The sequence below is a fragment of the Hemicordylus capensis genome, chromosome 6 (genome assembly GCF_027244095.1).
Source record: "Hemicordylus capensis ecotype Gifberg chromosome 6, rHemCap1.1.pri, whole genome shotgun sequence".
NCBI classification, from domain to species: domain Eukaryota; kingdom Metazoa; phylum Chordata; class Lepidosauria; order Squamata; family Cordylidae; genus Hemicordylus; species Hemicordylus capensis.
The window spans coordinates 119,649,616-119,665,959 of NC_069662.1; the positions used below are offsets into that span (position 1 = coordinate 119,649,616).

The 16,344-nt window shown below is 40.6% G+C and overlaps 1 protein-coding gene across 5 annotated transcripts in view; it reads left to right on the forward strand.

The window, feature by feature from the left end:
- Nucleotides 1–16,344, forward strand: part of RAPGEF5 (Rap guanine nucleotide exchange factor 5) — a 219,255-nt gene that overhangs the window by 42,504 nt on the left and 160,407 nt on the right. For all 5 annotated transcript variants that reach the window (XM_053263696.1, XM_053263693.1, XM_053263695.1 and 2 more), the window contains exons 2-5: nt 9,375–9,425; nt 9,749–9,855; nt 13,508–13,629; nt 15,262–15,427. In XM_053263696.1, the coding sequence (XP_053119671.1) occupies nt 9,821–9,855; nt 13,508–13,629; nt 15,262–15,427 (323 nt within the window). In that variant the 5' untranslated portion in view covers nt 9,375–9,425; nt 9,749–9,820. The remainder of the gene's footprint in view (nt 1–9,374; nt 9,426–9,748; nt 9,856–13,507; nt 13,630–15,261; nt 15,428–16,344) is intronic.

Here is a 16,344-nt window from a genome sequence, read left to right on the forward strand (position 1 = left end):
ACCTGCTCAACACTGAGCCAGTTCAACAGTTTGGGACTGAACTGAACCACCCCCTGTTCGGTCCGACCCCAGACCAAACACCCCTGGACTGTTCGGGGGTTTGCAGACCTTAAAAAAACAACCATTTTTTTTTAAAAGCCACTTATCCCCTCTGGGGGAGTTGTGGGAGGTGGCAGGGGTGGTGATCCGTGGAGGTTCCCCCTGCCAGCCTCAATGCAGCCCAAACCAGCTGGTCTGTTCGGGCCCTCTCCCTTGGCGCGGTGGCCATTTTGGAGGCCGCCGCACCTGCACAATTGGCCTCTGAGAGGCTATAGTGAAATAGAGATTTTAAAGATACAGGGTTTGTTTTGTTTTTTAAACATTAAAAACCAGATTTGATTTAGCTAGGTTTGACCTTTTTCCATTGTAAGGTTTTGTGCTCAGTGCATATTTTAAAGCTCACTGTCTGCTACCATAGTACCTGAATGTCAATTTTATACTTGATTTGTTCAAATATTTTCAGAGGGTAAATTCTGTATTAATATATTCAATTATATTTGCAGTTTACCCTGGAGTATGTTGCCTAGCCAAAAAGCAGAAACAGTATTGCTGCCAAGCTGGCTGACAAACATAAATTTTGAATAATGAATATTTGGAATAAACTATCAACTATTCATATGGAAGGAAAAACTTACACAGCTGACTTTTGGCACTTTAAATTATGAAATTGTTTATCTACTATGTTCATTTTTGTTTTTGTGTAGCTGACATTCTGGATTTAATTGGATAAAAATGTGTTCCATAATAATAGAGAGATCTCCTAAATCTCATATAACATTTTTAATAGCATTAATCAGCTCACCATTAGGTACTGTTGCAATTTTTTGTGGTCTGTCTTAAAGTAGTTTGTTTTAAAAACCCATTTAAAGAGTCACATTTCCCTGGCAGAGCAAAAAAAGCCCTCCTATTTGTTGAGATGATTATGACATCAGTGCGGCTTAACCTCTCTGCAGCCTTCTGATATGTGTGGAAGGCCTGGCTGAGTTGTGTGAACTAGTTTGTGCTGATTACTGAACATGACTGAGAGAGGTTTTGTAAAATGAAATTCAGGAAGTCTGCATGATCACAAGTTTCTTTGCTGGCAATCAAGATTACATTGGAGTGGAGATGAGGGGAGTGAAGACCACAAGGTTAGTATTAGAGCGGGTTATATAACAAAAAAATCTCAAAAGTGTGTGACTCTCAAAAGGCAAAATCTCCGCAGTCAAAAGGGAATGATTGTATGAACAAAAGTGAAGGGTGGGGTGAACAGTGCCTGTTTCTTGCTCTTTTTGTCTGTCTTCCTAATGACAGCTGAGAATAATTTTTGTCAGTGCTGATGAAAAATTTGCCCCCCCACCCCGCCAACGAATGAGAAATCGCTTGTTGTAAATAAAGGGCAACCATTCTTACACTTGAATTATTTAACTCATGTCTTTAAGGTAAATAGGGAAGCAGGCTCAATCACATATGAGGATGGTAAAACTAAATAAAATGAAGGAAGAAGCCACTGTTGTATAGAAGCAGCAACTCCAACACTGCTATTAGGGATAATCAGTTTTTTAAAAAAAATTCCAATAGCCAAAATTTTTGTTTTATTTTTATGAACAAGACAAAGATTTTAAACTTGGATTACTGATAAAAACCAAATGTTTTAATTCACACTTAGGGAAATAATAACCCTGATGATGATTTCTCAGGTTGAGGCAGTGGCCAAGAGTGCTTTCTATCAGCTTTGGCTGATTCACCAGCTATATCCATTTCTGGAGATAAACTACCTCAAAACAGTGGCGCATATGCTGGTGACATCCAGACTTGACTACTGCAATGCACTCTTCATTGGGCTGCTTTTGTACATAGTTCAGAAACTGCAGTTAGTACAGAATGCAGTAGCCAGGTTGGTCTCCTGGATTGCCCTAAGAGATCGTGTTACACCCATTTTAAAAGAACTACACTAGTTGCCAATAGGTTTCCAGGTGAAATACAAAGTGCTGGTTATTACCTATAAAACCCTAAACGGCTTGGGTCCAAGTCATTTAAGAGAGTGCCTTCTTCATCAAGATGAACTGGGTGAGTGGGCGACAAAATGACAAATGCAGTTCACTGTTGGCAAGTGTAGAGCCCCTGGTGGCGCAGTGGTAAAACTGCTGCCCTGTAACCAGAAGGTTACAAGTTCAGTCCTGACCAGGGGCTCAAGGTTGACTCAGCCTTCCATCCTTCCAAGGTCGGTAAAATGAGTACCCAGAATGTTGGGGGCAATATGCTAAAATCATTGTAAACCACTTAGAGAGCTCCGGCTATAGAGCGGTATATAAATGTAAGTGCTATTGCTATTGCTAAAGTGATGCACATTGAGACGAAAAACCCCAACTTCAAGTATATGCTGATGGGATCTGAGCTGTCAGGAGAGGGATCTTGGGGTTGTGGTGGACAGCTTGTTGAAAGTGTTGACTCAGTGTGCGGCAGCTGTGAAAAAGGCTGTGAAAAGAAAACTGCTAATATTATAATGCCCTTATACAAAACTATGGTGCGGCCACACTTGGAGTACTGTGTACAATGCTGGTCACTACATCTAAACAAGGACATTGTAAAACTGGAAAAGGTGCAGAAGAGGGCAACCAAGATGCTCAGGAGCCTAGAGCACCTTCCTTATGAGGCAAGACTAAAACACCTGGGACTTTTTAGTTTAGAAAAAAGACGACTGCGGGGAGACATGATAGCGGTCTATAAAATCATGCATGGTGTGGAGAAAGTGGATAGAAAGAAATTTTTCTCCCTCTCACATAACACTAGAACCAGGGGTCATCCCATGAAATTGATTGCCAGGAAATTTAGGACCAGTAAATGGAAGTACTTTTTTACACAATATATAATCAACTTGTGGAATTCTCTGCCACAAGATGTGGTGACAGCCAAGAACCTGGAAGGCTTTAAGAGGGGTTTGGATAACTTCATGGAGGAGAGGTCTATCAACAGCTACTAGTTGGAGGACTGTTGATAGACCACTCCTCCATGAAGTTATCCATGTTATACCACTTGCAGGGGAGTAACAGCAGGAGAGAGGGCATGCCCTAAACTCCTGCCTGTAGACTCCCAGTGGCATCTGGTGGGCCACTGTGTGAAACAGGATGCTGGACTAGATGGGCCTTGGGCCTGATCCAGCAGGGCTGTTCTTATGTTCTTAACCCCGCCGCCTATTAAGATCATCTGAGGAGGTCCAATTGTGGTTGCCACCGACACAGTTGGCGGTGACTCGAAACTGGGCCTTTTCTAGAGTTGCCCTGGGACTCTGGAATGTGCTTCTTAATGAAATTGGAGTTTTTCCTTTTCTGAATGTTTTTAAGAAGTACCTGAAAACATACCTTTTTAGCCAAGCTTTTAGCTTATAGTTTTAAAGCTTTGGGTTTTAGCATTTTTATTTGTATTTTTAAAATTGTTTTAATTGTGTTAATGTTTTAATGGTTTTTAGATTGTGAACCACCCAGGGACCTTTTTGTATGGGGCGGTATAGAAATGTAAGAAATAAATAAAATAAATAATAGGAACCCAGCGTGGATTATTTTTAGGTCAGTCAGGGGAATTCTATTCCAGAGCCAGCTTTGCCTGAATACAAACACCTACCAGTGTAAGATTAAGTTGGTCTTGTGGTAGCAAGCATGAATTGTCCCCTTTGTTAACCAAAGGTTTGGCTTGGTTGCATTTGGATGGGTAACCACATGTGAATGCCATCTGTTGTGAGATCAGGGGCATAACTATAATTGGACAGACAGGTTTTAAGAACACAACCCACCCACTGTCATTCCCAAAAGAGGGGGGGCACCAAGGGCCCCCCACCTGCATTTCCCCCTCCCCACTCATGCCTCCTGTCCCACTGCCACAAAAAAATCAACTTCTTTGGTGATGTCTAATGGCACCATGGAATAAAAATAAATGGGGTGTGTGTTCATTTACTGAACACAAGCTCCCTCTGAACCATGCTGTGACACTGGGGAAAATATTCTTTCCCCTTAGGGAATTAGGCCATAGCTCAGTTGTGGAGCATTTGTTTTGCATGCATAAGGTCTCTGGTTCAATCACTGGCATCACCAGTTAAGATTGGGAAAGACTCCTGCCTGAAACCTTGGAGAGCTGTTGTTGGTTAGTGTAGACAATATACCAAGCTAGATAAACCAATGGTATGACTTGGTGTAAGGCAGTTTCCGATGTCCTGTGGAAATGTGCCGATGACATCAGTGTGTTGGCGTGATGTTGAACATCACATCTTCATGATTATTCTAGACATTTCCTTGGGTGTGAAGTCTCTCAGAGTTGTCTAAACTAAAGGATAAGTTTTATTACAATGTTGTCAGCACAGGCACCTGCAGAAAATGAAGGAAATGGCTTAGCAATGGAAGGAATCTATAATAAAAGAAATTGGGGAATTCAAAAGAAAGTTCCTTCACAATATCCAAGGTATAACAATATTGTAGGAACAACACTGAAGGGAACGTGAGGATGGGTGTATGTTCTTGCTCTGCTGTGATTTTAAGTTAAATTACGATATTGTTGCCATGTTGTTACAGTATGTTCATACTAGTTGCTTAAAACCCATGTTACCCATGCTACAATTTGCCCTTCTAATTGGACAAAGAGTTGCCTTTCAAGTAGGGGAAGAGCGACTGTCCCTATTAATAGTATAGGGGATTATGAGCTCCTTTGGAATAGAGAACCATTTCCCCCATTTTTCTGCTGCTTTGTGAACTTGTTTGAGTTTGTTTGAGAAGTGGGTATATAAATATTATAAAAAAATAAAATCAAGATTGCTTGAAGAGAATACATATTTGAGATCTATTAGAAGCTGGTGAACAGATATTGTCTCAGGGACTCAGTGTGGTATAATTTTTTAAATTTCTTGTGTTTGTATATTTCACTGTCCTGTGTTGTTATCCCTGACCATTTCTCCCCTCCCCCTTTATCAACAACAACATTTATATACCGCTTTTCAACAAAGTGAATGTGAATGTGGCAGCCAAAAAAAAAAAAAAAAAAGGCACGCATGCAGAGAGCCAAACCAGCCCCGGGAGACTTAAGGGGAGGGGGAGCCATGGCAGCACCCCTGTGGCCACCGAGGGAGTAAGTACTTTGTTGTTTTTAAAAGGTATTTTAACAGTTACAGAAGCCCCCACCCCACCCCTTTGAACTGGCTTCAATTTGAGCTGGGCCAGGCCCCTATCTGGAGGGGGGCAAAACTGATCCAGTTCGAATTTGGTTCGGATTTGAACTGAACTGATAAAACTAGTTTTGTGCACATCCCTAGAAGGCACTTGGACCCAATCATGCACTCTGGGCAGAAAGCACTAGCAGGAAAGCTTAAGAAGCTAAGTGATCTGTGTATTCATTTATTTTTATATTGCATCTCCCCATTCTTTCACCAAGATGCTCATGTGTACTGGACTTGCCATTTGATCCTGCCAACAACCCTGAGGGATAGATGAGACTGGCGCATGACAACCCAGTGAGCTTCATGGCTGAGTGGGGATTTCGAACCTGAGTTCAACAGTTCTAGTACAACACTCTGAAAACTACTGGTGTAATGAAGAAAGTTCAGGTTGTGACCCAGTACTGGGCCATCAGATATTATTTATTATTTATTTACTTAACATATTTTTATACCGCCCAAAACTTACATCTCTGGGTGGTTTACAACAAAAGCAGACAAGTTAAAAAAATTAGTTAAAACAGATAAATGACAACAAAGAAATTATAACATTGGTTAAAATAAATGACAGCAAAAAGTTAAAACATTACAACAATTTAAAACCTTACAATATTTTAAAACAATGTTAAAACTATTAAAATGGTATTTAATTAAAAGCCTGGGTGAACAAATGTGACTTTAAAGATTTTTTTTTTAAATTGTCAGAGATGGAGAGGCTCTTACTTCAGCAGGGGACACATTCCAAAGCCTCGGGGCAGCAACGGAGAAGGCCCGTCCGCAAATAGTCACCAGACGAGATCTCTCCTGAGGATCTCAATAGGCGGTGGGGTTCATGATGAAGAAGGCACTGGATTGCTTGCTAATTAAAATTATCCAGTGTCCTGTAAGAAGCAAGAATTGTCCTACTGTGATTTTATCGAACATATTATGAGAATAAATTATTACTCTCTTTTGTGGGGATAAATGATTTCCTTCAACTGACTTACAAAAGAAGTTTGAAAACTACACAACACTGGAGCCAGTGCTACTCAGTGTGGCAGCTGAAAGCATTGGAATAAGCAAGTGAGATTTGTTTGTTTGTTTGTTAAATGTATATACTGCCTTTCATTAAAACAATCCCAAGGCAGTTTACAGCAAAATTTAAAAACAAGATTGTAAAAAAGACACAATTACAATATTAAGCTAAGAATATAAAACAAATCTGATTAAAAATGTAAAACACAAGCATAAAAGCAATACAGAGTACAAAGAGCAGCAACAGAGACAATCAAATAAAAGCCTGGGTAAAAAGCCACAATTTAACATACTTTCTAAAAGCTGTGATGGAGATCAAGGAGCGAATAGCCACTCCAGAGTCTGGGGGCAGCAACAGAGAATGCCCTGTCCCACGTGCACGACAACTGAGTCTCCCTCATTGTCGGCACCAGGAGCAGAGCCCCCTCAGATGACCTTGTCAAGCAGGCAGCAACCCTTGGGAGCAGGCGGTCCCTCAGGTATCCCAGGCCCAAACCCTTAAGGGCTTTAAAGGTCAAAACCAGCACCTTGAATTGGACCTGGAAACAAACTGGTAGCCAGTGAAGCTCTTTCAACATGGGTGTGATGTGCTCCCACCGGCAGCTCCAGATAAAACCCTAGCTGCCACATTTTGCACTAGCTGCAGTTTCCAGATATTCTTCAAGGGCAGCCCCACGTAGAGCGTGTTACAGTAATCCAGCCGTGATGTGACTAAGGCATGAGTAACTGTGGCCAGATTTGTCTTCTCAAGCAAGGGACGCAGCTGGCGCACTAGCCGAAGCCGTGCAAAGGCACCCCTGGCCACCACCACAAGATAAAGTGTTCCCTTTAAGAATCAGACTGCATCCAAGGGAGGAGAGCGGGGCTTGTGGTAGTAAGCATGAATTGCCCCATTTGCTAAGCAGGGTCCACTCTGGTTGCATTTGAATGGGAGACCACATGTGTGAACACTGTAAGATATTCCCCTCAGGGCATGAGGCCTCTCTGGGAAGAGCACCTGCAGGCTTGCATGCAGAAAGTTCCAAGTTCCCTCCCTGGCATCTTCAAAATAGGTTTGAGATTTCTGCCTGCAACTTTGGAGAAGCCGCTGCCACTGTGTAGACAATACTGAGCTAGGTGGACCAATGGACTGACTCAGTATATGGCAGCTATGTTACAAGGTTAGGGTCTGCTCTGTACTGAGCTGCTGATTCAGACAAAGAAAAAAGTGATTATGTTTATATTGAAGGGGACAGGGAAAACTTGTGGATTGTGTTCCAAAAAGGGTGTGTGTGTGTGTGCACGTGCTGGGAATTGACAGAAGTCTTTACAGATGGATCTAATGATAATGAGTTCATTGGGATACTGAGTAGGATATTGTTCAAGAACTCGCTAGCAGAGTTGTGGGTAAGGGACAAAGTCCCCATCCAGACAGGGGGATGGCAAAGGAAGGGAGCTCATTTCAGACTGTCACTCTATGCTCTGTATTTTAACTTCTCTCTTCAGCTCGAGGAAAGTAAACTCAGCCATGTGGTCAGGAGAAAGTGGTAATGAGTCACTATTTGGCATTACCCCTATCGGGCACACACTTTTTATTTCATAACATTGCCTTTAATTTAACTCATGACTGTAGGCAAAGTCTAACTGTGTGTAGTGTTGTCTGCTGGACTTTCAGGGAAATATCAATTACATGCTCTCTGTAGTAAAAATGATATATGTGGCTCTTTAGTTGATAAAACACACAAAGTTTGGAAATAAACAGAGGCAGGTGTTGGAATGTAGATGGCTGGAGGAATGGGGTAAATAATATGCCTGGTAGAACGAGTTAGTGGACTCTAAAACAATGTGGCTTTTTTTTAAAAGGAGAGAAGTAAATAGATTTAGGAACAGGCTGTTGCATCCTGTGCAGCTTTTGTCTTCCATGAAACTGAAAGTCCTGATAACATAGCAACATTTAAAGCAATCATATTATATTTTGCTTCATGCGTGTGTGTGTGTGTCTGTGTATATATATATATATTGTGTGTGTGTGTGTGTGTGTGTGTATAAAATAGTCTTTCAAAAATATGGATCTAATCAATTCTTTCAAAATTCAGTACACTCTGTTATGATTACCTGCATGTTTCCTCCCAGAGGAGAAGTACTTGTTACTTAAAATTTTTAGCTGATGCAGCATGACCCACTTACTCTTCTCCTAATGTACTGTACAATGAAAATGAGTTCAACAATGTCTTTGCTATTCAGCTTTCTCCTATTTTTCAATAGTTCATTGGCCAAGTGATAGGCAAGTTAAGAATGGGTGCAAGCAGTTTGTTTGAGGGAAGTGAGCATCCCATAAACTCAGTGTTCTTTGAGCCTAGTTGAGAGGCTGGCAGGAGATGTGGAGCTCAAAGGCTCTGTTGAGATGTCTGCGGTTTCTGTGGGTAGGGGTGTGCATGGAACTGGTTCTGTGCACACCTGGAAGGCGGGGAGCCACTTTAAGGAACAGGGATGGTGCCTTTACCTCCCCCAGCATGCTTCATCCTCTGGCGCTGCTTTAAAAACCGCTGGCAAAGAGCAGCTGTATACCCTCTTGCTGCCCTGGTCATTGTAAATCCGGAACTGGCGTGCACGCTGGAGGGGAAAACACAGCGGGGGAGTTAAGGGTACCCTCCCTGTTTCTTAAAGTGACTTCCGAACCGGTTCGGTATTCTAGGAATAGAGTGCTGAACTGGTTCATGCACATCCCTGTCTGTCGGCATGTGAGGAGATGGATTATGCCACCTAATGATGCAGCGGGGAAATGTTTGACTAACAAGCTGGTACTATATCAGGCAGCAGCGATATACAAAGATGCTGAAAGGCATCGTCTCGTACTGCGTGGGAGGAGGCAATGGTAAACCACTCCTGTATTCTACCAAAAGAAAAACACAGGGCTCTGTGGGTGCCAGGAGTCGAAATCGACTTGATGGCACACTTTGCTTTTACCTTCCCCTTTAAAAAACAGAAATCCAATATCTGATAGGCAAAAGATGGAGGTAGTGTTTCAATAGTGCTTGAGTACCACAATATTTAATGTTCTTAGGAATTTAATGTGTTTGAAACTTTTATCCTTGTGCATCAGTTACCTTTGTTATGCTTTGAGTATTTGCTAAATAATAATTATCATCACTGAATTATCTTACAGATTATATCCAGAAGAATTTCAAATCCGTATCTGGAAAATCCTTCCAGCAAGGTATTTCTTAAACCTCATTTAACAGCACATCTACCTTTTTGTTGATGTCTTCATTCTTGAGATACTTCATTTAGGTTGCCTGAAGCTAGGCTCACTTGTACATCTGTGAACTTATAACAGCTATGTGGGTTGAAGCTTTCTAATGTAAACACATTTTAATATACCTGACGAGGAGTTCCATATGCAAATACAAAAATCCCCCAAACCCAGTGAAATCATGCTTGTACTTGTTGGCTCTGTTCTGTAACTCTTATGTAGTTTTAATGCTATAACCTTGTATGCTTGCATAATTTATTGTATGCCCAATTTGTCTTTTCGTTTAGATTTATGGAGAAGGTGCCTCATGTGCTGGGAGAGCTCTCAGAAATGTTTTCATTCTACAGGCTTCTGATCTGATGAAAGACAGAATGTCTCTGATGGGACTTTGCAGGTAACCATGTTTGCCTCGTTTTAAATAAAATGTTATTTTTCTTGCTATGCCTCTTCCTGCTTGCATTTTGCAGGGCTGAACTGGCCATCATAATAAGGCTGTGTTTGCACTGGTGGATTTCTTTCAGAGACAAGCAAGGGCAAACTGTTTCTCCTTAGTCCACCATGGTGCCCCAAGGGAGGAGAGCTGGTCTTGTGGTAGCAAGCATGACTTTGTCCCCTTTGCTAAGCAGGGTCCACCCTGGTTGCATAAGAATGGGAGACTACATGTGAGTACAGTAAGATATTCCTCTCAGGGGATGTTGCTGCTCTGGGAAGAGCAGAAGGTTCCATGTTCCCTCCTTTGGCATTTCCAAGATAGGGCTGAGAGAGTTTCCTGCCTGCAACCTTGGAGAAGCTGCTTCCAATCTGTGTGGACAATACTGAGATAGATGGACCTATGGTTTGACTCAGTATATGGCAGCTTCCTGGGTTGTTGTTCTTTTTTTGGCCAGGATTTTTTTCCCATGCCAATGACTCCAGTGGAATTATCCATATGATCAGAGTCACCCATATGACCATAACACCTATATATCAGTGATGTAATGTGAGAATCTGCCAGAGGGAACATCTAAGACACTAGGTTACTTTTAAATGCATAATTGATGTCATTGGGAAACATGCCCCCCCACCCCCGTAAATGGCGCATGCCAGAGGTATGCAATCTGGATTGGGACTGTAGCAGGGGTGAAGTGTTAAAGCCACAGTATTCCCCCACCACAGTTCTAGTCTACTTTGTATACTCCTGCATGTACTCTTAACAAAAAAAGAGAGGGTCAAGTGATATGTGTAAAGTAATATGTAGACGATCTTAAATCTGGGCTGATGAGGCTGGGAAACATCTTTCACATTGTTTCTTGTAGGATTCAGTATATAAGGATTGAATATCTAACTATTTTCAAAGGTTGTGTTCCGGAAGTAATCGTTGGTCAAATCAACAACAAAATCAAATTTTTGCTAAGCAAGAGATAGGAAAGTTTTGGAAGAAGACACTCCCTTCCTGATACATAAAGAAGTCAGTTAGCTGCAAGGGCCAGGAGTTCAAATTCCTAGCCTTTGCACCTGACTTGCTTCTTTATGCAAAGGGGGTGCCTCCTTTTCCCATAAGTTATGGGAAGAGTCAGCTGCAAATGTGGGGAATTGAAATCTCCATGTTTGCAGCAGAATTGCTTCAGGTGTTCTGGCAAACCTGAATGGTTCCTTTATGGACCAGTATGGAAGATTTCCCCTCCCCAGTGCATAATGGAGCATGTTAGTGCCAATGTGGCAAGTTTAAACCCTCCCACCTTTGGAGCTGAGGCACCTTCTTCCCATAAAGGAGTTGGCTACAAAAGCCTGGAGTTTAAACTCTGGGTTTTTGCAGCTGAATCACTGCAAATAAATAAAAATAATTGCAATTTTTTTTTAAAAAAAAGCTTTGCTGTCACATCCCCTCTGCTATACCCCGCTTTAAAAAACATTTTGCCCTGGTGTGCCTCAGGCACAAAAAGGTTGATAAACACTGGCTTAGCCAATTAAACCTACATACATTTGCAGTAGTCCTAAAGAAAACCTTCATACCTAATTGTTAGATTGTGTATATATGCAGGCATTATGGCAGGCATCCTCTTAGAAGAGTCATTTCTGCCTTCTCTCTCACAGAAGAAGAAATCTTGTTAATGTTATGCTTGCCATTTGTAGCTTCTTTAGAAGTACTTGTATTAATAATAATACATGAAAAAATTGGAGATACCTTTTTTGTTAACTAACTGCTTTAACTGGTTCAATAAATTTAATCAGTTAAGGCTTGCAGCCAGCTTAGGACCTATAGTTAGAATTTACTTGTTCAATCTCATCTAGCTGATGTAGGAATTACTGTGTGATAAATGAAGTACTGAGTTGTTTTTCTTCTGAAGAAAACTCTCCTTACATAGGATGGAGTGGAGCTACTTCTGAGAATAGGTAAAAATGTCAAGTAACCATGTTAGTAGGAGACTTAAAATGAGAAATATGGTCATAACAATGTGCCCTCAGGGAGGCAGTATAGCAGTATTTGTGATTTGAGCAGTGGTGCTTCCTTTCTGATATAAATGCTGTCAATGAAATTATATAGGTTCATAGCATTTGGTGCTTGCTTTTTTCTTTCTTGCACAGAGATTCTTAGAATAATTTACTGAGTATTTGGGAACAAAATTACAAATGAGGTAACCAAGTGTGCTACTAAATTGGTCTATTTTAAATGACCAATAGCTTTGAGTCTTTTAAAAAGAAAAATACTATTCATTTATATAGTTATTTGATTTCAAATAGCATGCAAATTGCTAAAAACTGACATTGCAACTAGTTAGCACCACAGAGAAATGCAACTAATCCTTATAAAAAGGACTGAAATGTTTTAATTTTCATCCTGAAGGATTGGTACATTCAAACCACAGATTAGTTCATATTTTCTAAAGAGGTGTAATTTAGTATTGTTATAAAGTACACTTTGTATATGTATCCCCAAACCTTATTTATTTCACATAATTCTGCATAAAATATTTTCTAGTTTTTCAGTGGATTTATTGTAAGAACCAGTTGTACTAATTGTAAAATCTACAATCATTCACAATCTGAGCGGCTGAATGTGAAAAGGAGTTATACTCTGCATCCTAGTAAAGATGAGTTCTTTCTAATTGTCCATATTTCCTATGCCCAAGTAAGAGGAATGGTATTTAATGTGGTGTGAAATGGATGGGAGAAGATGAAGGAAGTCTCAAGTGACTTCTGAACAGGTTATATTATTTGTGTAGACTGGCCTAGAAATACCAGTTGAAGTCTAGCCTGAGGTTAGACTTGTTGGGTTTTGAAAAAATGAGGAAGAGAGAGCAAAGAGGAAATCTTCTAGTGGATGAGGAAATGGATGAAGGATTTTATGCCAGCTGTTCTATTAAGAGGTTAATCAAGATACTTGATTATATCTGATGCAAGTGTCAGATATAATGGGAAAGATGAATACACCTGCTCCTTTCTCTCATGTTGCAATGTATATAATCCCATGCTGCCTTTTCGTCCTGGTCCTGTGTATGCCTGGGTATCAGATGCAGTCTTTGACCTTACTTAGTCTGACTTGCTTCACAGAGCAGTTGTGAGAAATAAAATGGGATCATCCCATGTAACCTTCAAGCTCCTTGGAGAAAAGGTGGGGTATAAATATGAAAAAATAATAAAATGAGGGAGCAAGCTAAGGTTGCACAGGGTACATAAAGCATATCTCAGTCTGTGACTAGTGATCGGTTTATGTATTTCAAGGCTTTGTTGCACTTCATAATTGAGGTTGTGGCACAAAGATTAGAATTGTGCTCTGTATTTAGACAATGTTCTCTCTGTATGTTTTTTGTGGCATAGAGCATGATTTTGTGCTGTATACTTGGAAATAAATTGTATCAGTCTGGCAGGAGCCAGATTAAGTTAGTTATGACTAAATCCCACTGAAATTAATGGGAGTTAGTCATGACTATTTTACCTCATTGGCTTCATTGCATAATCATGACTGACTAGACTGCATGCGGCTCAGTAGGATTCATTCACATGTAAATGTGTTAGATTGAAGACTCCAATCCTTTTTTCTTTTTTTTGTTCTTACTACTTGTTAGGAGAAGTTGCATTGGATCTGAACTCGTCGACTGGCTTTTAAAGAGCTGTGCTTTCATTAAAAGCAGATCTACGGCAGCCGGTGTCTGGCAGCTCCTACTGAATATGGGAATTGTGTTATCAGGTCAGTTTTATGAAAGCAAGCCCAGCCTGTTGTAAGAAGGTATTCAATTTCCTCTCCCTGGTATTAGATTTACAATGTTTCCAAAGGAACAAAGAAAGGAGAGATCTGTTTTGGCGCCTTGTATGCTACTTTGGTCTATATTTATCTTTTACGTGTGGTCTTTCATATCCTGAATAATTATGAGATATTTATTTGGTAATTTTGTCCATGGAAATGCTTGCTAGCTTTCAGAATATACATGTTGTTCTTTTCCCTCCCTTGTCACTTTTCTCTGCCAGTTAACTACTGGGGAGATGAGGAATCACTAATTTGCCGTATGTATGTATGTATTTATTTATTTATTTATTTATTTGAGTTCTATACCACCCTTCCAAAAATGGCTCAGGGCGCTTTACACAGAAAAATAATAAATAAATAAGATGGATCCCTGTCCCCAAAGGGCTCACAATCTAAAAAGAAACATGATAGACACCAGCAACAGTCACTGGAGGTACTGTGCTGGGGGTGGATAGGGCCAGTTACTCTCCCCCTGCTAAATAAAGAGAATCAACATGTTAAAAAGGTGCCTCTGCCAAGTTAGCAGGGGTGTTATGCAATTGCTAGTATTGGTATATGAAGAGGATTTTCCATTTCTTAATAAATACATTGAAGGATGGCTAACATCAGGAGCATGCTTTACCCCCCCAATCAGGGGCGTAACAAGGCTGGAGTGGGCCCAGAGAAAATTTTTTAAAATGGGCCCCGTGCTGATGCACACACACACTTCACAATATATAGTCATGTGACTTGCCTCATGTGACTTGCCTCTGGGAGGCCCCTTGAGGTGTGGGGGCCCCCAGGCAGCCGCCTCCCCTTGCCTAATGGTAGTTACGCCCCTGACCTTTCCACTTTATCTTCTGTCTCCCAAGCTCACAGTCATTCCATTTACCCATATCCAGTTCTTCCTCTCCTTTCTTCTCAACAAGATATGACCCTTCTTTTCCATTTATTTCTTAATTTCTTGATTATTTCTCAGCTGAAATATTGTAGTCAGTGTCATATTTGTGTTCCCTCTTGACTTATCTTCAGACATTTCTAAATACAGTACCCTGTTCAAAATAGCATTTCTCTTTCATTGCTATGATTGTGTCAACTTAAGGTTCCATGTTGCTTCTCTATTAGTTTGTTTCCTTGATTAAAGTCACTCTGCAGTTCTGCTGCTGCTGTGACAGTCCTATTTGTGCATACTGTTTGGAAAAGCAATTCACGAAGGCTGCCCCAATGGCTGCTCCTCATGTCCAAGCATCCCCTCTGTTTCAGTGGTGGTTTGCGTTGGCATGGCTGAAACCACAGCAACAATGTGAGGAGCTGATGTATGCTTTTTTCAGCTCCTGTAATAATGGAAATAGCTTCTATAGTTTCTAGCTGTGTACAGCCCAGTTCATAGTGTGGTTTATCTACCTTGAATAATTTTGTTCAGTATTTTCTTAACTGGCTGGCAGTGGCTCTCTAGGGTTTTTGTTGGGGAGCTTATTCCAGCCCTCCCTGAAGATTCCAGGGATTGAACATGAGACTTTTTGCATGCAAAACATGTGCTCTATCACTGACCCACAGCTCATCCTGTTCTTTGACTTTCCCCTCCTTTTTAAACAGTGGATAGACAGATTTATTTTCAAGACAAGTATATTTTCTACCAGTTCTCAGCTGATGAGTGTACATATCTCTTCTGCGAATATGAGGGAGATGAAGGATGGAAAAATGGTGTTAAATTTTTACTGCAACTGGTACCTGTTCCTCCTAGGATTAATACATGCAACCTGTAAGTATGTCCTCTCCTAATTATACTTAGTGAATACTATGAAGATGACTGGATTACATATATGTAACAATCCCACTTCATGCATCTTATGAATTAGTCTACTGCCTATGAAAGCTCATGCTGTAATAGTTCACTTAATCTCTAGGGTGCTGCAGTAAAAATCCAAACTAGGTGAGAAGGATAAAGTAGTCCCTTATCTATAGGGAACAACTTTGTAGGACATAATTCTCTATAGCATACACGATTGGTAACTTTTTCATGCAAACTTATTAATTATCTATGTGGGATGGGGTGACCATTGTTCTTTTTTAAAAATTCCCCTTTAATCACATTTCAAGGAACACAGACCCACAAATTTGAAGAATGTGTTTAATAAATCCTTATATTTATAAAAGCGCTAATGGAGAGTTTAGGTGAACTATGCAAATTTCTGAGCTGCTTCAAAACTATTCATTAGCTCCGGGCCAGTTCATATGAACACAGCCCTGCACGCACGATAAAGTTGGGGCTGTGCCAAGTGTATGCCCACCCTGATGTCACAGGTGGATGTCCTGATGTGCTTTAGGTGTGTCTTTTAATCACATGAAAGGAGTGTTCATCTGAATCGCCCTTCTACATGCACTCCAAAACCCTGCTTAAACAGAGAATATAACTATCAATACAGAGCATTTACTGATAACCTTGCTTGGGGGAATTGAGAGGTCTGGAATGAAAAGCTCACATGGACATAGAGGGGGCAAAGGAGATGTGTGGGGATTTGTTTTTATTTTCAGCTTGCTTTTAGATTGTGTTTCATTAACTCACTGAGACTTTTATCTTGTTTTTTAGGCTGCTACATCTAGTATAGTTTTAATTGTATATGTGATTTGTATAATTAATGTTGTAAGCCACCTTGTGTCTGTTTTTCACAATGAAAT